The sequence below is a fragment of the Xyrauchen texanus genome, chromosome 1 (genome assembly GCF_025860055.1).
Source record: "Xyrauchen texanus isolate HMW12.3.18 chromosome 1, RBS_HiC_50CHRs, whole genome shotgun sequence".
Classification (NCBI taxonomy): domain Eukaryota; kingdom Metazoa; phylum Chordata; class Actinopteri; order Cypriniformes; family Catostomidae; genus Xyrauchen; species Xyrauchen texanus.
The window spans coordinates 55,987,971-56,011,959 of NC_068276.1; the positions used below are offsets into that span (position 1 = coordinate 55,987,971).

At 37.1% G+C, this 23,989-nt stretch overlaps 1 protein-coding gene across 2 annotated transcripts in view; it reads right to left on the reverse strand.

Annotated features, from left to right (window-relative positions):
• Window positions 1–23,989, reverse strand: part of LOC127647060 (inositol 1,4,5-triphosphate receptor associated 1-like) — a 50,000-nt gene that overhangs the window by 25,174 nt on the left and 837 nt on the right. Inside the window, exons 3-7 of one of the 2 annotated variants that reach the window (XM_052131138.1) lie at window positions 20,012–20,055; window positions 10,678–10,783; window positions 9,270–9,423; window positions 7,932–8,421; window positions 78–296 (exon numbers count right to left, since the gene is read on the reverse strand). In XM_052131138.1, the coding sequence (XP_051987098.1) occupies window positions 78–149 (72 nt within the window). In that variant the 5' untranslated portion in view covers window positions 150–296; window positions 7,932–8,421; window positions 9,270–9,423; window positions 10,678–10,783; window positions 20,012–20,055. Of the gene's footprint in view, window positions 1–77; window positions 297–7,931; window positions 8,422–9,269; window positions 9,424–10,677; window positions 10,784–14,117; window positions 14,154–20,011; window positions 20,056–23,989 lie in introns of those variants that run through there. The other variant, XM_052131144.1, reaches the window with a different exon arrangement.

The following is a 23,989-nucleotide window of genomic DNA, read 5'->3' on the forward strand; positions in this document are numbered from 1 at the left end:
AAGCCAGAACTGGACCTTGGCCCAATCTGAAAGATACATTATATCTGATATATTATAGATCAGTGAGGTTGACTCACAGTGGAGGGTGAGCTGGATGTACTGTCGAGCTCTTCTGGAGAGTCCTCCTCTTCCTCAGGTAGCGTGGGCATGGCAGGTGTAAGAGGGGGTCGAGAGCGTGTGTGAGGGAAGATAAAAGGGGTGTCAGACTCAGTCGCGACACTATGAGCTCTTTTTAGTGAAGTTTGTTCACCCTGTGAGTGTATGGACCAACATGCATCAGTGATGTCCTTTTGGTCCTGAATAGTGAACAAACACACATAACATGTATGTATAAGAAAATTGTGCATTTTTTTTATAAAAACAATTATAATAAATGCTGAGGCTGTACCATGGTACACAGATGATAATACCATTGTCCTAAATGATTATCATATTCATATCATGGTATTTAAATTGTATGTCAAAGAATACTATAACAATACCAAGAATCCCATGTCCAAACACATCCAAAGAATAAAAGTATTTATCATGGTTCATGCCCAAAAAACATGGTTTTGTCATGGTTCAATATCCAAAACACCATGCCAATACCATTGTATTTTTGTTAGTGGAAAAATAACCTCTTAGCCATAGTGTGAGACAAAGCTATACTATGGTAAGTAACACCATATTCAACTACGTTAACATGCTATTACCATGGTACCATGTCCAAAAAAGATGGCACTATGGTAGTAAAATAAACACGGTAGCTCAGTTAATCATGGCAAATATATCTGTCAGTTTTGTCCTCTGCTGGCATTTGTCCTATCATGAAGACCCATCTCATGTTCCTGTCTGACAAAGAGGAAATGTCTCCCTTCAGCAACATAACAGTTACTGATGGTATCACATATAATACCCCTACAGTGATAACCATTGACGACAACAACATTTACAAGGTTCATCATCATCCAAAAATAAATTTTATAATAATAATATTTTCAGAAATAATGTCATGGTATTTACATGGTACTTCAAAGAACAGTATGAAAATCCAAGAATGAAAAGAATGCTTATTTCAGAAATAATGTGTAAACAACATCTGAGATCTAATGAAATACTGATGAAGATTGAAGAATACACAGAAAAGTGTAACAGCCTGTGAGTGGAATATTATTCTGACATGACATGGCCAAGATACTGTTATTGCACCAACTTAAGTTAGGGTTTTAATAGTTTATGATAGAAGTTGTATTGTTATTTGCCTTTATATCATTAGATAAGACGGTTAACAGTTACAGAGAACTGTATTGAAGAGAGAGGGAGAATGAAATGCACGATCACTTTAACATTATGAGCTCATCCACATCTGTTGTGACTCTGATATGCGGGATTGTTTAAATAAGACTGTGCTGCACATCTGCCTATTACTGTGGTAACAAGATGGTACATATCAACAAGACGAACTGTGACTGGACATTTACATATCTCAGACGGCTCCTTCACGTGCAAGCTAGTTTTTCCTCTGTGCCATTGTAACAGTGTAATGGGAGCCAACTGTTACTTGCTGTGCAGTGTGTGTAAACCTCACTCTCCTGGCCTCAAGAGGCGCAATAGCGACTGATGCTAGAGGTTGTAGCCTTTAGCCTCCTCGTTAGCATGTAGCATGTCCGCATGTTCGAATCCCACTCGGAGCAGTTTGAACGGGACCAGTTACACCGTCACAGAGAACTAAATGGGCAAACAGGAAAATGTATCGTGTAATCATACTAAATATTGTCTGATTCATCGGCCTCTGCAATATATCGATCGACCACTACATAAAACCTGGCACAGTATTTCAGCTTTTCAGCTGACTTAGTATGCTTAAAGTCTTTTTAGAAAGTCAGGTCACTTGGCAGCCATCTTTGGAACGCAATGTGAACAAGTGGCATACAAGATCAGCTCCTATCTACTTGAATGGGGAAAGACCGAAATGGGTGGTCCAAAATGGGTGTTCAAGATTATGATCATACATATTTCAAATCAGCAGAAAAATCTGACTACACTGTTATCATAAATTGTGCTTCTTTACTTTATATCATTCTAAAAAATACAAAATTTTCCCAGCGTGAATAGCTAATACGTATGAGCGCTCTTGAGTTGATTGACAGGCGATGTCTGTGTCTAAAAGGCGATTGTCTCTTTTACCTGTGAGGCGGGACTTCAGTTCTACATGCATTGACCATTGGGCGTTCCAATTTCCAAAGTGACCTGTCTCTCTTAAATAAATAGTCTCTGGTATGCTTTCTTTTTCTAACTGATCAGACTTATAGTTTTCCCATAGTGGACAATGAACTCTCAAAAAATTCTAGACATACACTGACAGAAAATCTGTAAAAAAATAAAAATATCAAAGATCCATCCATCCATCCATCCATCCATCCATCCATCCATCCATCCATCCAAAAACATGGTTTTGTCATGGTACAATGTCCAAAAAACCATGGCAATACAATTGTATTTTTGTTAGTGGAAAAATAACCTCTTAGCCATAGTGTGAGACAAAGCTATACTATGTATACTATGTTCTACATAGTGTGAGACTATAGCTATACTACCATCCATCCATCCATCCATCCATCCGCTTGTCTGTGTAGCAGCCAACCAAAACAACCTAGCAACTGTCTGGAAACCACTCAGAACTCATTAGCAACTGCTTAGCAATGACCTAGGAATCACCTTTAAACCTTCAGACAAGACTTTGTTACATGTAAAGACTTCTAATGATAAATCTCTGCCAAAAACCTGCATTTAAAAATATATGTGCATCATTAATGAATTAAATCATAATGGTGCTGTTTAAACTGCATAAAAGCATACGTATGTCAAATTGATGGATTAACACAGCTTCGTCTGAGATGCAGATAAAGAAGCAAGGAGACTCCTTCATTCCCAAAAGGAACGCAGCCTGTACTCCATTAAATACCTTCTCATTTTATCTGAACGCAACAAAAGCTGCCCTTGGCTTCCTGTTAGCCCAAACTAAATAGAGAAAAGTTCAGAGAGGGAATGCCGTTTTTGTCTTGATTATTTAGGAATGTCTTATAAGGTAAAACAATTCAAAAGTATTTATACCTATTGTTGTGAAAGGGCCCACAGAGAATTCACATTTGAGTCCTTATGAAATAAGACATGATTGTAAGGCAGAAAATAGATTCATTTTATTATCAACAAGAGAAGATAAACCAGTCAGTCAGCTCACACTGTTCCGTTAAATTGAAAGGACTTATTTGCAAAAGATAGGCTGGCAAAAGTCACAACATCAAGAGCTGTACCACAAATGTGATTTTTAGAAATTTAAAGGATATAAAGAAAATGAAAAGGATAGTTAACCCAAAAATGAAAATTCTCTCATCATTTACTCATCCGCATGCCATCCCAGTTGTGTTTGACTTTCTGTCTTCTGCAGAAAACAATTGAACATTTTTAAAGGAATCTCTCAATTCTGTAGGTCCATTTAATGCCAGTGAAAACTCTAAAGGTCCAAATATCACATAAAGGCATCACAGACCAAAATGTTACACCTTTTTTCATTATAAATCTTGACGACAGTCTCCTTGGGGATCTACAGCACCATGTGGCGCTCTGCACTAGGAAGTGTAATCGAGCTTGTAATCACGATCATGCCTAGAGACTTCTAAAATGGAAAACTGATTGGATCACTTCAGAAGACATTGATTAAACCACTGGAGTTATATGGAGTAATTATATGATGCCTTTATGTGATAATTGGACCTTTAGTATTCTGGCCATCATTCACTTGCATTGTGAGCTGAGATATTCTTAAAAAAATCTTCATTTGTGTTCTGCAGAAGAAAAACATTTATACTCATCTGGGATGGCATGAGTCACCCTCATGTAAATGATAACAGAATTTATATTTTTTGGTGAACTATTCCTTTAAGATGTGTCTGTAAAAAAACTTGTTGCTATGATGCAAAGGTGTGGTGGGTGGTTACCAAGGCGTTGCTATGCTGTTGCTAAGATGTTCCGAGTGGTTTTAGTGTGTTGCTATGTGGTCACTTGGGTTTTCTGAGAGATTTCTACTGCATCGTAAGGGTACACTTAATGAGTATCTGTCTTATTTTCCAGTAAAAATATCTAACATCTAAAAATTCTAGGTTTTCAGATAAATCAATTAGTGAGGTCTAAGCGTAAAGGAATATTCTGGGTTCAATACAAGTTAAACTCAATCAACAGCATTTGTGGCATAATGCTGATTACCACAAAAATGTATTTCGACTCTCGTTTTCATAAAAACAAAAGCTACATTTGAGTTACAATATCAAGCACTTTCAATTGAAGTGAATGTGGTCAATTTTGTATGGTTTAAAGGCAGAAATGTGAAGCTAATAATTTTATAAAAACACTTTTAGTACATTAATACTGTATGTAAACTCAGTGGTGGCTCAGCGGTTAAGGCTGGGTTATTGACCAGAAGGTCGGGGGTTCAAGCCCCAACACCACCAAGACATCACTGTTGGGCCCTTGAACCTATCTGCTCCAGGGGTGCTGTATCATGGCTGACCCTGCACTCTGACCCCAGCTTAGCTGGCATATGTGAAAAATAAATAATTTCACCATGTATATGCAGAAATGTATGTATAATGTGTGACAGTTGATCTATTTATATTGATTATGTGTTGTGGCTAAACTTTTGAAAAAGTGAGTATTTTAACATTCACCAATTGGCCCCCATTCACTTCCATTTAAAGTGTCTCACTGTAATCCAGATTTTTAAAGGAAAGGAGGGGAGAGTCAAAATACATTTTTATGGTAATCAATATTATGCCACAAATGTTGTTCATTGAGTTTAACTTGTATTGAACCTGGAATATTCCTTTAAAACAATAAATAATTATGTGAAACTTGATTTTTCCCTTTTAAACAAAGTTTTTCTTTCTTAGCCCATTGGCAAATAGATTTTTACAAGCCTCACTAAATTGTAATAGATCTCTCTGAAAACAAGACTACATTTATTATGTAATTTTGCCCCTCAAGCAAGCTTCACTTGTTTTCAGGGATGTGCACAGAAATTTTGGTGGGCAGGGGCTCAAGCAGAAAAAAGGCACTTCTATTATTTATAAAAAAAAAATGTTTTAAACAAAACATAAATATATTAACACATTCTGAATTCCTTACCAATTTATTTTAATTCCCTTACAATAACGCAATTGTTTCATACTCAACAGACTTCTACAAAATATTGAGATTTTGGTCTATTTTGCTTCCATGTCTTCTTTTACTCTAATGGAAAGAAAACTTCCAAAATACACATTTAGATGGTGTTTGTTTTAAGCCTACTACCCTCCGTCTGTTTGCATCTGTAGATTTCATCTACATGAATCAAAACAAGCTAATCTGCATATTTAAACATAACATTTCAGGGGAAAAGACTCTTGATGTAAGTCATTAACTGGGAAAGTTCTGTTCTTAAAAAGATAAAGATCCAAGCGAGTGTAAGGGTTACCGTCCAATTCCCCTGATCCAGCTAGATGTTAAAATATTGTCACCAATTTTGGCTAAACAATTGAGTAAAGTTATGACATCTCTTATACATTTAGATCAGGTGGGATTTATTCGGGCTGTAACTCATGTGATAACATTAGGCATTTCATTAGTGTCATGTGGGTAGTGGTGAACGATCAGACTCCTGTCGCTGCCATCTTGCTTGATGCCGAAAAAGTGTTGGATATGGTAGAATGGGATTATCTTTTTATGATTTTGGAAATGTACAGATTCGGGAATACTTATTGGGTGGATTAAGTTACTTCATAGACACCCAGTAGCGGCTGTACAAACAAATGGATTAATTTCAGATTATTTTACTCTAGATAGGGGCTACCGACAGGGATGATAGCGGGAGTTGTGGCACATAAACATTTGCTTTACGCAGATTATATTTCATTATTCGTCTCCGACCCCACTAGATCTATGCCTTGCCTCCACAGAATTATTTATTCCTTTTCTAAGTTCTCAGGATTCCATTGGTCTAAATCCGAAGCTTTGGCTCTGACAGCGTACTGCCCAGTAAAGGCTTTTCAGCCGGGTGCCTTTCAGTGGTCCAATCAGGGCATTACGTATTTGGGTGTTTTATTCCCAGCAAATTTGTGTGATTTAGTTCATTTTGACCCTTTAATAAAAAGGTTTTTGAGTGATGTGGGCAGATGGGTTTCATTACATTTATCTAATAAAGGTTAATGTAATTAAAATGAATTGTATTCCAAAATTCAACTACCTGCTACAATCTTTCTCTGTAGATGTCCTCATCTCTTATTTCAAACAATTTGTTATCATAGCAAAGTCCTTCATTTGGAATGGTAAACTTCCCAGATTACATTCAGTAAGTTGCATTTGCCGATTGACAAATGTGGACTAGGCCTACCCAAGATTTTGTTTTATTATTATGCATTCGGTCTCAGACATTTGGCTCATTGGTCGCTTCCACCTGAGAGAGCCCCTCCCTGGTTTTGTATTGAACAGGAAGTTCTTGCACCTATTTCGACATTGCAAAGCCTTTCTATCAAACTAATCGGAGAAGTTAAGTTACACCCAGTAACCTTGCATTTGCATGTGGTATGGACAAAAGTGTTTAATTCGGACATTTATTTAAAAGTTGCTTCGAGCATATGGCTGAACCCACAATTATGTATTAATAAGTCCCCTTTCTGTTGGACAGATTGGATTGTGAGGGAGGTTAATACGCTCGGTGACCCATGAGTGGAGTGGAGTGTTGAGATCCTTTGAAAATATGGTTCAACATTTTGGGATTCCCAGGTCTCAATTCTTTAGGCATTTACAACTATGCCACCTGCTTTGTACTATTTTTGGGAGTAGCATACACCCCTAAAGCAGCAGATACTCTGGAAGTGCTGAATACTGCTTTTGGAAACGGCCATGACTCATCAGTGAATTTCTCCCTGCTAATTCAGAGTCTTGGGGACAGAGCTTGAACTTCTCTTAAGAGGTTATGGGAGAAAGATTTAAACCTGGTATTGGTGGAGGGAGTGCGGGCTAGGATTCTATAAAACGTAAAATTTACACCTAGAGATGCAAGGGTGTGCCTTATGCAATTTAAGATTTTACATCGATTCTATTGGACCCCCTCTAAATTGTATAGGCTTGGTCATAAAGACACACCCACCTGCTCAGTCAGCAGACGGGGACACAATGCATGTTTTTTGGTGGTATGTTAAGATCCAAGAATTTTGGTTGAGGGTTCAGAGTAGTATGTGTGACATATTGGGTACTCAAATATCATTTTGCCCCAGACTCTGTATTTTTGGCGATGGGACGGTCATTGATGTAGGGTATAAATGCATGAAGAATTGGTTCCTGGCCGGTGGTATGACAGGTCATCCTTAGGGGATGGAAGTTGGCTTGAGCGCCCTCGTTTCGTGAGTGGGATGTAGAGATGGGCAGGGTAGCAGCATTTGAAGAGTTGTCATATAGAATGCTAGGCAACATAGATTTGTTCACCAAGAATTGGGGCAGCTATTTAGCCTTTTTAGAAGGCTCTCTGGGAGGGGCAGTGGAGGGAGACTTGTTGTTTTAAATGTGTGTGTTGCAACTTTTTTATTTATTTTTATTATGTATACTTTTTATGTTTTTTTTATTTTATGTTTCTAAATATTTTTTGCTGCTTTATTGTCTGTTTGTGTGTCATTGTCAATTGGGGGGAAGGGTTGTAAATGTAAAAATTTGATTCCAAATATTCTGTCATGTTTTTTTATTTGTTATATGAATCAATAAAAATTGTTCATAACAACAACAAAAAAGGAAATTGATTCCAGAGGGGTAATGGCAACAAATTAATTCTGTGTTTTATCAACAAATATATCTAATATGAGTTTTTTTTTGTAAACAGAGAATCACTATCAACAAGCTGTTTGATCAAGGATATAACTCACCCTTGGAGTGTGGAAAAGATCAGAGGCTTGGACACTTGGACTCTTTGATGTATCTGAGTCACTTGTTTTTAGTTCGTCTGGAGTCTCACTGTTCCCAGTCCCTGTTTGACTCTTTCTACTGTGCTCAGATTCCTCTTGACTCCCCCCTCTGCAATCTGACTCTTGACACTTCCCAGTATCCTCCGATTCGACTTGGCTTCCCCCTGATGTATCGGATGCTTGGTTATCCCAACCGTTTTCTGTCGTGGATGACCGTCCTTGGTTCAAAAGTTTCAAGGCCTCAGTCCTTCCTTTATAATCTAAATTCCAACTTTGGCTCCTTGCAAGATGTTCTGTTTGTATTCTACTGTTTTGTTTCTCAGGTTCTGGATGCCTGACTTCCTCTTTATTTGGACTTCGGCTCCTACAAGTTTCCTTGTTTGCAGCTAAGGTGCTCCCATTTCCATTTGACTTTGATAGGAAGCTGTCATTGCTTGCTGACTGATCTGACCTAAAGAAAAAACGAAAAGTTCACACAAAGCGTCACTTGAGAGAATATGCCATACTGTAAATCAAAATATTAAAGAACATAATGACACAATAGTATACTGTTTACCCTGCATATCAAAACCATGCAACTAGATTTGTATATTTTCCAAAGAAAGTGTGAGCGGTGCTTGCCCGTGGAAAAGTCACTGCCATGATGCTAGGGTGTTCTGAGTGGTTGTTAGGGCATTGTTAGGAGGTTGCTAGGTGGTTGCTTACTAACAAGACAAAAGAGCCCACCCCAAAATCCCTAGATATGGCTTGGGTCCCTCTTTCACTATAAGTCTAGGGGAATTGTATTTTTTTTTGCCTGTTTTATCATCTGCCAGGGAAAAATTCTCAACAAGCCATGAGCTATCATTCACATCCAAAGCACAAACAGCATGGAAAGACTGACGTGCTAATGTTGAGTACTTAGGGTTATGGATTTTGACAAAGCCCTAACCCTTTGACCAAGCACAAATGTGATGCTTGCCTTAGCATGCACAAATTAAGAATGTGCAGCATATCAATACAATTAGAATGAGTCATTTATAACAAGTGTGTGTCACAGTGGAAAGAGACATTTCCTATTGAATTACCCAATAAAAAATGTGTCCATGTTCAATTTTGACAGGTAGGACTTTCAGTGCACATTAAAAGGGTTTGTACATTTGCGAGTCAATGTGATTTATTAGGGCCACGCTGGGTGACAATATAAACTGTGGAGTTTCTGCACATTCTCATCTCACGTTGGATCGTCTTTGTGTGAGGATTTTACATAAACACACACAAGACTTGTCCTGTAAGAAGGGAAAGAATGTAAACACTTACCCCACTACATTCTCCTGTGTGTGATGTGATGTGAGCTGCTCACAGGCTGGGCTGAGAGAAGGTTCCGGTACGTGGCTGTGAGGGGTGGCAGACTCACTCTCAGTGCAATGCAAATCAGGGTTCTGATGGCTAATCAGCCCCACTGGAGGAAGACCTGATAAAGAGGAACCAGTATAAACCATGTTAAAAAGACATGTATCTTCTTATTGCAACTGATCTCAAAGTAAAATAGGTGCTGATTTATTTAGGATAAAGAAGAGATATACTGAAACTATTTGTTAAAGGAATATTCCAGGTTACATCTCAAGGTCTATCAATGCTCTTGATTACATTACAAAAGTTGGAATCGAAGTGGTGGTGGCGTAGTGGGCTAAAGCACTGAACTGTTAATCAGAAGGTCGCTGGTTCGATCCCCACAGCCACCACCATTGTGTCCTTGAGCAAGGCACTTAACTCAAGGTTGCTCCGGGGGGATTGTCCCTGTAATAAGTGCACTGTAAGTCGCTTTGGATAAAAGCCTCTGCCAAATGCATAAATGTTAATGGAATCGTTCCTCAATTTGTGCAAAAATATAAAATATGTTTTTTATGTAATACACTTACAACAGGCTTAGCACTCAACTTTTCTGGTGGGTGTAGAGGTAGACATGTGCAGTTTGAATTATTGTTAAATAACATAGGCCTAAATGCTTAACTATAACTTACAGACAAAATTTATAAGCAATTCTACCCCATAAGTCTCATGCTAATACATTGTTATGGACAAACTGATACCACAATGGACCCAGACCTGAATACAAGTTTGACCCTCCTAAAACACCAACAGCTTTCACTCATTTTCAAACCAATAGTAACACTTGTTTTTCAAATCTGTCATTATTTGCTATAATTGTCATAACTTTTGCCATTGCCCTAACGTTAATCAGTATTACTTTACTGCATTAAATATTTGGAAGATTTTAGAAAGGCTGCATAACTTACAACAATAAGTAAAACGATCCCAAACAAATAGCTATTTGGCAATTGATTGATGCTCACGCAGCCTATGTGACATCAGTCGAAAAGAAATTTCAAAATCAAAATTCTCTAATCATTTACTCACCCTCATGCCATCCCAGATGTGTATGAATTTCTTTCTTTTGCAGAACACAAGTGAAGATTTTTAGAAAAATATATGTCGGCTCTGTAGTTCCATACAAAGCAAGTAAATGGTGAACAGAACTCAGAAGGACCAAATAGGACATAAAGACCTACAGAGCTGACATATATTTTTCTAAAAATCTTCAATTGTGTTCTGCAAAAGAAAGAAAGTCATACACATCTGGGATGGCATGAAATTTAGATTTTTGTGTGAACTATCCCGTTAAGGTGAGAACATCATGTAGCAACAGATAGCATTCAGATATTACCTGCAGATCCAAGCTTGGAGCTCACAATATCAGCACGGTTCAGCTGAAGGGCAGATGGTGAACCAGAATTTGGACCCAAGAAAGGTGCATCTGAGCCTTCGCTGACCTTAAAGAAAAATACACAATACACAGATCATCATTGATGATTTTTAGAGAAGATAAAGCCCCAGAGAGAAGACTCTGTCTTCTGTTGGAGTATATATTTGATAGAGTATCAGATCAGGCAATGCAAATCATCTCTGACATTTAAGTGATGATATTGAAAGGATTTCCCTAACACTTTGACTGAAAGAGTTCCTAGTGCTGAGCGGAAGAGATAATGATGTTAAAAACACACAGTATCAAAACAGTCTCCACCTTCTACACAAGACTTGCTCAATCTTGGAGCACCATATAACAGCTCTTTATATTGGCATGAATTTGATTTGATTGTTTGAGTCATGTTTTGTAATGCTTTTACTTGAGATAAAGTTATAAAAACACACAGACGTTAGTTCCTTTTTAAGTTATGGGATTGGTTACCGATTCTGTTGAAAGACACGCATGGGAAGAGTTAACAAGAACTCAATGTTGTAAAAACAATGCCAATGAGCAGTATAAAAGAAAGATCTCTTTTATTACTCAACTGTTTCACCTAGACAGAAATGTGATTAGAGTCGTATGTTCTTCAGATTTTTATTTGATGTAAAAGATCCTTGTAATCTCACATGTGTCTCATGGAGTACTCTGATATGTGTCATTTAATGTCAACTTTGTCTCAGATGTTTCTACCTAAAAATCTTAAAACTAGAAACAAATGAGCCAAATGTTGGCACACAGTAAGATAGCGCTATAACATTAATGTGGATAGCACAGCTCTGATCATTTGGTCTTGAAAGAATTTGATGCAAAATGTTTATATTGAAATCTGTGACTTATAATTGCAGACTTTGGTATTTTGGCAAATCTGATTTTGTTTCGAGACATTGTTGAGATGTCTCCTGAAAATCTAGAGAAGAAACTATAAGATTATGGGGGTCTTTTTCTCAGGTAAAAAATGTCTCCAGCCTACTGTAGTAATTTTCTTCAATTTTCTCCTCATTGCTGTGTAGGAGAAACAATTGCGATACAATAAAGAGATGCTACCTGGTCTCGTAGAGATTTTGGAAAAAAAAAATGTCCATGGTTGCTGTACGTTTCCTGGTGAATTGAGCACTAGAGGCACTAAAACAACAACGTCTTTTATTTCTTTTCACATAAATCACAAATAAAATCGCAGATTATCAGTTCATAAACACTTAATTTTCCCACTTTTCCTCACACAATTCTATCTTAAGTCATCAAAGCACTTTTACTATAGTGGATGACATAAAAGACGATACATTTTAACATTTATATTGCATAACCAACTACATTTATAAACATGTTTGTACATTATCAGGTTTATGATGGTTAGGTTTAGTTTTGATGTTTGGGAGGTACAGTTTATAAAATATGCATATCCATTTCACTGTATTACAGCCTGTACAGCTGAAATCAACTTGCACCACAACTTACTTTTGGTGCCCCTTTGAGGACATTTTACAGAGAACAACAACAGTTACCGCTTTGCCCAATGGGGGCAGAGTTTCGCATTTCTGAAAGGAAAGACATGTCAACCTACTATTTCCATTTTCACTGTGAGATTAGTCTGACTGCTCGATTTGCTCACAAGCTGCACTTGCCATGCAAAGGACCGGGGTATGAATCCCAAAGAGCACGATAGTCGACACGTGAGTCAGAAATGTAATTGAAGCACCACAAAAAAACACAGATGCTTCAGCAATTCTGTTTTCATCTCATAATGGCTTCTTTTTGCACTATCAGTTAGGTTTAGGTTTAAGGTTTTGGTTAGGGAGGTATGTTGAACTGATTTAAATCTAGAGCCTTAAAAAACTCATCTGTTTGGGAGAAACAGCGCCTCTCTATGGACATTTCACCCTTTAACGGCCGCGATACGTGTAAGAAACCACACAATATCATTTTGCAAAAATGTCGCCACAGTCATGTAATTTACGTAATGGATCAGGCTCTACTGTACAGATGACATGATTTCAGCAGCAGAGCAGGGAGGCCAGACAGCAGGAGTGCTGCAGCATGTTCCCCTGCTGAGCATGGCACATGGATGAATATTGCAGTGTAATACAATCACCCAGATTATTTCCTGCTGGCAATGAGTCTATGCTTGTGAGGTTTCTTTCTCGCTGTCTCTCTCTCTGATCAATGTGGATGGTCTTCTCATTGACCAGAGCTATTTTTAGGTGGCCTTTGGCTGCCGTTAATGTGAGGAGCTCAAGTCTATAACAATTTGGAAAGGAAGGAAGGTCAGCTTGGTGCCAGGTCCCACAGGGTCTCCAATGATTTCAGTGTTACCTCATAGCATAACCTCTGGCACGGCTTCATGAGAAAGTGAATGCTTGGACCCCACCCCACCCCCAATCCTCCTTTAAACAAATCTGGCATACTGTATCTGTTTTACGTAACAGATAAAGTTAGGTTGTGTGACACAAAGGAAATGGTGCTTTTTACATTCACTGTAAAATATACAACGGCAAAAAGTCTTTGAATATTTAAACCACTCTTAAAAAATGTTGCATTAGACAAAAAATATCAAACCTAGTGGCATCTTTAAAAAAAATGATGCCAGATCTTTCTTAGATCTAACCTTTTCTGAGCCATTTTTGCATTACTTCCAAACAACTGGTCTTAAAGTCTTTTTAGTGGATGTGTGAAGTCAGTTCCCCTCAAGTTCACACAGGTGTCCCAGCAGAGTTACCACAGGTGTCGTTCATCACATTAACTATAGACATGTTCATGTTCAGCATTTAAAACCTCACAAACTTCTTTCTGTGTAATTTTCAGCCTCAAAAGTGTACTGGAAATATCTGTCTTTAAAATAAATATCACATAGTTTACAATTTATTGACATTCAAATGTTTAGGTGTGGCTAAAGTGTTCAAATACTTAGGAGGTCACTGTAGCAGGAAATGGAGGGAGCATTTGAGAACTGGAGAGCATCAGGTGAGCACCAACAAAATCTTATCTGCCATTAAGGTGAACTAGATCAAGGAGACTAGTTTTCTTTATCATTTACCCAACAGAAAAGCATGGACTATTAAAGGACACTTTTTTTATTTGTACACTTTTATTATCACAACAGATTGTATGATAACATCTTCACATCTACATACTGAAATCTATTCCCGGCCAGTATGAATTTGTGTACATTTAAAAAATGCATGCTTTCGAAAAGTCGAAAAATACCTTGGCAGACAATCAGATTTCATCAGATTCTTACACTAAATAATATGTCAGCCCTCCCTGGATGCATGTCGTCTTAAAGTACTTCACTCTGTTGCAAGTTCTTGGTCTCATGATAACATATCAATCCATGCAAAGAAAAAAACCTGCTCAAACTCTACCTGATTGGCCAACAAGGATGAAAGATGCTCTCTCTCTCAACAGCCCACTATTTCCATCAAAGCTTTCTTTGTATTTGTATTGTTGATATGTTTCCTCAATGCTCCACAATCTTTAGTGTTCTCTCTTTTCCTCTCTCTGACTTTTTTTCCCCCTGCACCAGCCTCTCTGTGACTCCTGGGAGCTTTGACCATTTAAGGAGAAGGCTTCTCGTGGTTCTCCAGCTGCTATTGCTGTGTGCGTGTGTGTGTTTTTGCCTGATGCTCCTGTGAGCCGCAGCACAAGAATGACAGTGTCTTGCTCAGTCTGCGTGTTCTGGACTTCTGCCTCTTTCTGATTTAGTTACTAAAATGTATGGCTAATCTCTAATGCATTTTTGCTTCTCAAGATAATGTAGCCCACTTTAAGAAGGTTAAGATACTTTTACTGGAACTCAAGATGAAAATACTGATAAAGAAACTGATTTCTTGCAGTTAAATATAAATTAAATGAAACAAATGCACATACACACAAAATGTTTAACAAGAAACAGATTGTGCAAATTGCACTTCCACAGAAAAGAGACACTATAGAGGAAGTGATGAAGGTTTTTCATTACTGTCTAAATATGCAAATTCTGGTTGACATTCAACTATGTTAAACCAACCACTCTGTTAAGGCTCAGTGCTTTGACTACACTGTAAAAAGTGAAAATTTGCAGCTTTTACCTTAAAGGGATTGTTTACCCAAGAATAAGAATTCTGTCATATTTTTGACTTTCATCTGACTTTCTTTGTTCAGTGGAACACAAAAGATGTTAAGCGCAATGTTAGCCTCAGTCACCATTCAATTTAATTGCATCTTTTTTTTTCTTCTTCCATATAGTGGATCTAAATGGTGACTGAGGCTAAAAATCTAATAATCTAAAAAGAAGAAAATAAGCCATATGGGTTTGGAACAACATGAGGGTGAGTAGGTGAACCATCCCCTTAAAGGAATATTTTGGGTTTAATACAAATAAAATTTAATTGATAGCATTTGTGGCATAATGTTGATTACCGCAAAAATGTATTTTGAATTGTCCCTCCTTTTCTTTAAAAAAAATAAGCAAAAAGTTTATAGAGGGGCACTTACAATGGAAGTGAATAGGGCCAATTTTTGGAGGGTTTAAACACAGAAATGTGAAGCTTGTAATTAATAAAAGCACTTACAGTACATTAATACTTCTGTAAAAACTTGTGTATTATTTGAGATGTAATGTTGTTTAAATTGTAATTTTTACAGTCATTTTAGGGTTTTAGGGTTTGTTGACATAGTCATGGCAACGAAGTTGTGAAATTGCCTATAACTTTACACAGAAAAGGTTAGTAAGTGATTTTATCAATCTGAAATCATGTTAACACAGATATTGTTAATGTGTTGTGGCTATACTTTTGAAAAAGTGAGTATTTTAACGTTCAAAAATTGGCCCCCCATTCACTTCCATTGTAAGTACCCAGATTTTTTATTTTTTTATATAAACGAAGGGCAAGTCTAAATGTATTGTTGTTGTAATCAACAATAGGCCACAAATGCTGTTGATTGAGCTTAACTTGTATTGGACATGGAATACATAGCTTAATAGACAGCATTTGTGAAAAAAATATTTTTCAACTCGTCCCTCCTTTTCTTTCAAAAAAGCACAAATCTTGGTTCCAGTGAGGCACTTATAATAGAAGTAAATGGGGGCCATTTTTTGAACGTTAAAATACAAGTCTCTTATATGCTGCGATCAGCTAATGTTACTCAATCTACACCACACTATCTTTCAGGTAAAACAATTCTTTCGACCACTAAAGATAGCTTCAAAATAATCTTCCAGATCTATCTCATTCACTCAGTAAGCCCCAAAGTCTAGAAGAACTTGATGAAATAACAGAAAATATAAATACAGTCATCTCTACTACTCTTGATAGTGTCGCCCCCCCTTCCATTAAAGAAAATGAAAGAAAAAAAGACTGTACCATGGTACAATGATCACACTCATGCTCGCAAGAGAGCAGCTGGGAAAATGGTGCGCATGTGGAAAAATACAAAATTAGAGGTATTTCGTGCTGCATGGAAGGATAGTGTCTGTAGCTACAGAAAGGCACTAAAAGCTGCCAGGTCAGCATATTTTAGTAAACTCATAGAAAATAACCACAACAATCCTAGATGTTTATTCAGTACTGTGGCTAAATTGGTTAGGAATAAAGCATCGACTGAACCAGATATTACGTTGCAGCACAAGAGTAATGACTTCATGAATTTATGTACTGATAAAATTGAAATAATCAGAAATAAATTTGGAATTATGAAATCATCTGTCACAGCAAACAGTATCTTATAATTTTCCTCATGAGCAACTTCAATCCTTCGATGTCATAGGTCATGAAGAGCTAACAAAACTTATCAAAACATCAAAATCCACAACATGTATGGTAGATCCAATACCAACTAAGCTCTTAAAAGAGGTATCCCTGTAATCTCAAAACCTCTTCTTAATATTATTAACTCCTCGCTATCCTTAGGACATGTCCCAAGAAACTTTAAAATGACAGTTATCAAACCGCTTATTAAGAAGGCACAACTTGATCCTGGAGAATTTACTAATTATAGACGATTTCAAATCTCCCATTTATGTCAAAAATACTAGAGAAGGTAGTGTCCTCCCAGCTATGTATATATGAACAATTTCAGTCAGGATTTAGGCCCCATCACAGTACAAAGACTGTACTTCTCAGAGTTACAAATGACTTGCCCTTATCATCTGATTGGCTGCAATTCTCTTCTAGTGCTTTTAGATCTTAGTGCTGCCTTCGACACGATAGATCACAATATCCTCTTGAATAGGCTGGAGAATTATGTTGGCATTTGTGGACTTGCATTAACATGGTTTAGGTCCAATTTAGTAGAGCGCTACCACTATGTCTATGTAAATGAGGAATTGCCAAATCAAACAAAGGTTAAGTATGGAGTGCCACAGGGATCAGTTTTAGGGCCTCTGCTTTTCACCTTATATATGCTTCCCCTGGGAGATATTATCAGGAATCGTGGAATAAGTTTCCACTGTTATGCCGACGATACCCAACTTTATATTTCTTTGATACTCTATGAAATTTCAAAATGTGCCAATGTATCAATGAAATCAGAGATTGGATGGCCAGAAATGTCCTTCTACTTAATAATTAAATATGTCATTTAAAAATCAAATGACCAATGTTTGTAGAACAGCCTTCTTCCACCAAAGAAATATTGCTAAGTTACAACACATGCCCTCTGTTGCTGATGCCAAAAAACTAATTCATGCGTTCATGACCTCAAGACTAGATTATTGTAATGCATTACTGGGAGGATGTCCAGCAAGTTCTAAATATTAGCCCCATTTATCATCGTTACATTGACTACCTGTTAAATTTCATTAATTAAAAAATTCTGTTAACTACATACAAAGCTTTGAATGGTCTAGCTCCGCAGTACTTAAGTGACCTTCTACCACGCTATATTCCATCACGATCATTACGATCACAAAACTCTGGCCTGTTAATAGATCCTAGATTATCAAAATCCACAAAAGTAGGTAGATCCTTTTCCTATTTAACTCCAAGACTATGGAATAGTCTCCCTAACACTGTTTAGGATGCAGACACACTCACTCAGTTTAAGTCTAGACTAAAGACTCATCTATTTAGCCAGGCATATACCTAATTTATCCTCCAACCCACAATTAGGCTGATTTAGTTAGGTCTGCCGGAACTTGAAACATTGGTCATGATCTATAACTCTGCAAAAAATGTAATGGCATCTGTGCTAATATTATCCTATTTGTTTGCATGTCTCAACCTTGTGACTCCTATCCCGAGGTCACCAGAACCGGCCAGATCCAGCTCCATTCCAGCTTGTTATCGGACTACAATGCTACGTGTCTCTGAATGATGATGACAAAATGCAGCCGGTGCCAGCCAGACATCACTTCAGTCTATTACGATGGACCTCAGACGATGAACTGGGGCCAACTCCAACCATAAGACATGGGATACTTCATTATGCCACTGCCTGAATCTTGGATTTAGGATAAACCTCACCGAAATTACCGGCTGGTTGTACTGCGAAGTACCTCAATGATCATCACTTCGGTCTAATGATGGACTACACTCTTAAAATGGACTACATCGACTATCAATTAGTTGCCAACAAAAGCCTTCATCAGCCAACTAACAAAGGACAATTGCATCTATGTGAACTTCTGCAGTTAATCCAGAATGAACTTCAAAGACATTAGTCATTAATCTTACAGTTCATACAAAATAATTGTTTAAACACTGACACTTAACACATGCTCAGTTTAATCATTTTAAACCATGACTTGGCACTGAAAACAAATAACTAACATTGGCATTACATTCATGATGCCAGAGGGGCACTGACCCCCACAGTGAGACTGGTTTCTCCCAAGGTTATTTTTCTCCATTAACAAACATCTTATGCAGAGTCACCTTTGGCTTGCTCTCTGGGTTTCTAAATACAATTATTATTTAATTACTTATTTTTATACACACTTCATAATTACATTTTATTTAATCAAATTACACAGTGATGACTCTATAGACTTTATAGATATTACAGTTTCATTTTCTGTTAATGCATGATTTTCTGTAAAGCTGCTTTGAAACAATGTGTGTTGTAAAAGGCGTTATACAAATAAAAATAAAATAAAAAAATAAAAATAAAATGCTCAAAAATATAGCCAAAGGACATAAAGAATATGCGTGTAAACATGATTTTAGATTGATTAAATCACTTACCTTTTCTGTGTAAAGTTGACGCCAATTTTACAACTTTGTTACCATAACGATGCAGTCAACAAGCCCTAAAACGCTAAAATTACTGTAAAAATTATGATTTACAAAACTTTACAGCTCAAATAATACACAAGTTTTACAGAAGTATTAATGTACTGTAAGCGCTTTTATTAAATTTTAAGCCTCCAAAAATTGGCCCCATTCAATTCCTTTGTAAGTGCCTCACTGTAACCTTGATTTTTGCTTTTCTTTTAAGAAAAGGAGGGACGCGTCGCAACACATTTTTGTGGTAATCAACATTATGCCTCAAATGCTGTTGATTGAGCTTAACTTTGCATTGAACCCAGCATATACAACATTTGTTCCTTGAATAAAGACATTTGATTTAGATGCTACCACATAAAACACATTTTAAGCTACACCAAATGTGCATAAATGATGGCACCATAAAGTAAAGTTAAACATGTTTCACCAAAATTTTCAAATGTTTTCTTTTAAAAATCTGAGTGTTGCAAAACATGAAGGTGTTTAGAGTGTTTTTAGCACATTTCTGTGTGATTGCGCAACATATGTCCAAATACTTTTGGAGCCACTGTAACAGGAAAAGGCATTTTGAAAAATAAAAAGGAGAGCGAGTGGAAAGGTGGACCATTCAGGTGAACATCAAGTCCCAGTAAATGTATACACCTTCGGTCCCTAACTGATAAAGTACATTTGAGAGGCAAAGATAAACTAATCTAATGATCTAATGAAATTAATTGTGTGTTTTCACACAACTCTCCAAATTCTCCATGATATTCTGGTCTCTAGGTATGGCTCGGGACCCTTTTTCCCATTTTATAGTCCAAAAATGTAAATCCAATCTCTTAAAAAATAAATAGGACAGCTCTCATAAGTTAAATACTTATGGTCAGGGGTTCAGAACAAACAGATGAGCATCTTAATAGTGATGCTTGCCTTGCTAAGCACCACTAATTACACAAAGAGGCAAGTAATCCTTTTTGATACACAGTGAAATACACCATGATCACATTTGATATGGACAATAATAATAATTAACAAACATAATAACTAATAAATTGCATATTTCCTTTTACCTTGTTGCTGTGGTCCTCTGCTCTGGCGCATGGAAGCAAGCCACCTGTTTGAAAGCAGCACAGATAGATCCAGGCTTATTTGCAAGTCACGGGTCTGTCATGCAAATGCACAAGTGTTAAAATGCACATAAAACAGTTGGCCATTTAATAGATGACGCACCGAAGGAGGAGTAGCGCTTGATTGACAGAGAGTTTTCAATACTCTTTAGACTGTAATCTCCCTCCCTCTCTCTTTATTTCTCCAAACCTGCCTCCATATCTAAGGACAACAATAACCTGGCAACCATTTACATGTGGCGCTTGATCCTCTGGTTGAAAGCACTTGGCTAACCATAGTCTCATTGTATTACTTCCTTATACAGCAGTCTTGCAAGGTTGATCAGACCTAGTGATGCTCCCCTATAATCAATTAAAATCAATTGATGCTCAGAATTTAAACACAGGAACAATCAAAAAATGAACAGCTTTCATAATTCATGGCATGGGTTAATGCCAGGTCATGCTAAAAAAAGGAGCCCCTCCATTACTATTCAACATTAATCTCAGTCATCTCCACTTTTAGCGCTTTAGGAGGGAAAACAAACTGAAGGATTTACAGAAGGGGCTGTTATTTATTTAGAGTGTTGTTAGAACAGCTCTTTAGTATGATAAATACAGATTCTTTATTGTGGACTACGACATACTGCTCGTTGAGATCGACAGCTCACAAATGAGAGACAGACTGAACAAATGGCTGTTATATCATCATGAATATGATGATATAATGCCTTGATATGATGACTTTTCCAATTTTAATGGTGCCCTTTTGTACCATCAAACTTTTTGTTTACTTCACTTGTGTCTTAATCTGATGAGGAACACATGTATCTAATTGTACACTGTCGCTTTAGCTAAATAAACAGATTCAGTAAATGTATATGTAACGGTAGCCAGCTGGTACGTGCTGTGCAGTACGTCTAAACCTCAATCCACTGGCCTCAAGTGGCCTTTAGCCTCCTTGTTAGTGCACCTACCTACCATGCTGGAGACCCCGGTTTGAATCCCGCTCGGAGCAGGTCAAGGAGGACCAATTACTGTGGTGCCATGACCCGGATGGGAGTGAGTGTAACAGGAGCCAGCTGGTACGTGTAAACCTCACTCCCCTGGCCTCAGTTAGCACTAGCTATTGACACTAGAGGCTGTAGCCTTTAGCCTCCTTGTTAGCACACCTCCCACCCACACTGGAGATGGTGGTCAAATCCCATTCTCATTCAAAACACCCATTGAGAGAGTAAACATGAAAATTAATAATAATGGTTACAATTTACAAAAAGGTTATATTTGTTAATAATAGTTAATGCGTTAAGTATCATGAACTAACAATAAACAAATTATTTTTACACTGTTTACATTAGTTTCAGCATAGCTTAATACAATTGTTCATTATTAGTTAATGTTAGTTCATAATGCATTAACTAAAGTTAATTTATACAACTTAGAATTACATTTATTTTCATTACATTAATATTAATTAATAATTAATCATTAGTAAATGTTAACTAATGTTGTTAACTAATATTAACAAATGGAACCTTTTTGTAAAATGTTACCATAAAAATTAAATAAAGTCACTAAGTTAGTGACCCCTTATATTTTCTTAAATATCAGACTTTACACTACATATATGTTTTTTTATTAAATTTTTTCAAAAATTGTGCTTTACAAAAAAAAAAATTTTTACTGCATATTTGTCAACTACCCATGTACTGTTTATTCACATCAATAATTAGAGTAGTATGATCTTTCGCTGAGAGATTTGAATTAAAATGATTGTTTTAGAAACCTACTGGTTATCAAGAGAAGCCATTAAAAACAAAGCATACTAGAGCCGACCAGCACATTTATTAATTTTATTGCGTGTCTGTTTCACTTCACTGTGCACTAATAATTTGATAAGCAAATGAAACACTAATTCAGCACCCAAGAAATTAACAGAGAGTACCAGGGCGATATGATAAGCTGAGAAAAGTGTTTTTCTCAAGTATGCACACATACACAAGCAAACAAACTGTCACGATTCACTGTTGTCTGCCCTGTTTTTCTCCCTTGTCATCTGTCCCGGACTACACTTCCCATAATTCCCTGCCCTCATCACTGCCAGCAGTACTTCATTGTTCTCAGCTGTATGTCATTTAATCATTATCCTTTGTGTATTTAAACCCTATTGTTTTATCATTTGTTGTCAGTTGTTGTAAGTTGTTCTTGAATTTGTTGCTGCCCGTGCCCTTCGTGGATGTTTTCTCTTGTTTTTCACCTTGACACACAGGTGAGAAAAATGAAGTACTCCTGGCATTGATGAGGGCAGGGAATTATGGGAAGTGTAGTCCGGGACAGATGACAAGGGAGAAACACAGGGCAGACAACAGTGAATCGTGACACAAACACAGCAACTCCTGCATTTCCACCAACAGGCATGATTTAAGAGATAGTTCACCTAAAAAGGAAGTTTCTGTCATAATTTACAAACCCTTAAACCTGAATGATTTTCTTTCTTCTAGGCAGTCCAAGCTGCTTTATCCCTGGTTACCATTAACTTTCATGGCCATTCCTTTACCTACAATGAAAGTGAATGGTAAACAAAGACAAAGCAACTTGGACATTCTGCATGTTGTGTCACACAAAAGAAAGAAAGTCATACGGGTTAAGAACTAAGAGTGAGTAAATGATGACAGAATAATAATTTTGGGTGAACTGTCCCTTTAAGCCATTTTTCTACTTGTGATTAAAATTAGCATTTCTATTTCCTTAAATTGCAAGCACCACAAGAAGCAGCTGCGCTCCGGCCAAAGCCACAGAACTCCCTATAGACACTGCAGGAAGAACATTACACCATGGGACAACACGCACACAAACACTGCACATGTAAATAACTCATTTACTGACACACTATGAGCAGATGCAATTGTGTGCACTAAACTATTCATTTTATATATATATAAAAAAAATTATAATAATAACTTGAATTTAAATGTAATCATTTAGTAATTCCTAAAACAATTTTTACTACTTAAAAGAATATTTCACCCAAAACTTTTAATTCAGTCATTATTTACTCACACTCATGCCGCTGCAAATGTCGTATGACTTTCTCATGCAGAACACAAAAGGAGTTTAACATAAAAGTTCTTAAGTGAACACTGTGCACAAGCTTCCTTCATGCACTCATGAATGTGCAATGGACGTCAAGGTTTTCACTGAAAAACTAACTAACCAAACCTTATCCGATGCTTTCAGAACACTTGGAATATGACGCATTAGTCGCATGGACTACACTTATGATGGGTGCTTTTGGGTGCTTTTTAAGTGAGACACTATTCACTGCCATTGCATTAAAAACACAGACACGAATTTTCATTAAAACATCTCCTTTTGTGTTTTGCATAATAAACTACAGGAAGTCATGCGGGTTTGGGAGCAGCAGTATGGCCGTACTGACCTGAGAAACATTTCACCAATCATGAAATGTGTCCCATCTTTCTGTTGGTTGTTTAAAAGAACTAATGTTGCCCAATTTTCGAAAGGATAATTCTTTTCAGTCTGTTCTTTTCAGTGAATTGGCCAAACAGGCTTGCAAAGCGGTCTGAATCGATTCATGATTCAGTACAATTCTTTCAGAGCGCTCTCTCACTGAATCATTTGTAGCGGTTTCTCACACAGTAAAACAGTATCGGAATATTTAGAAATACAGAGAACAAGCAGCGCTGGATACAGTGTACATGTACATGTAAGAACAATCAACTGAAACAAATGTCTGTTTTTTGAAGAGGTTACTTTGTGAAACTTCAGCTTGTGCTGTGTTATGTGAACAAGGGGCTGTTCAATCTGAACGTATTTTTGCATCCACTGTTTATCAATCGTTTTCCATGTAAACATTCGCTAGATAGCTTTTGACAAATGCGTCATGTCATGTTTCACTGTGTTTTTAGCATCTCTCACAGG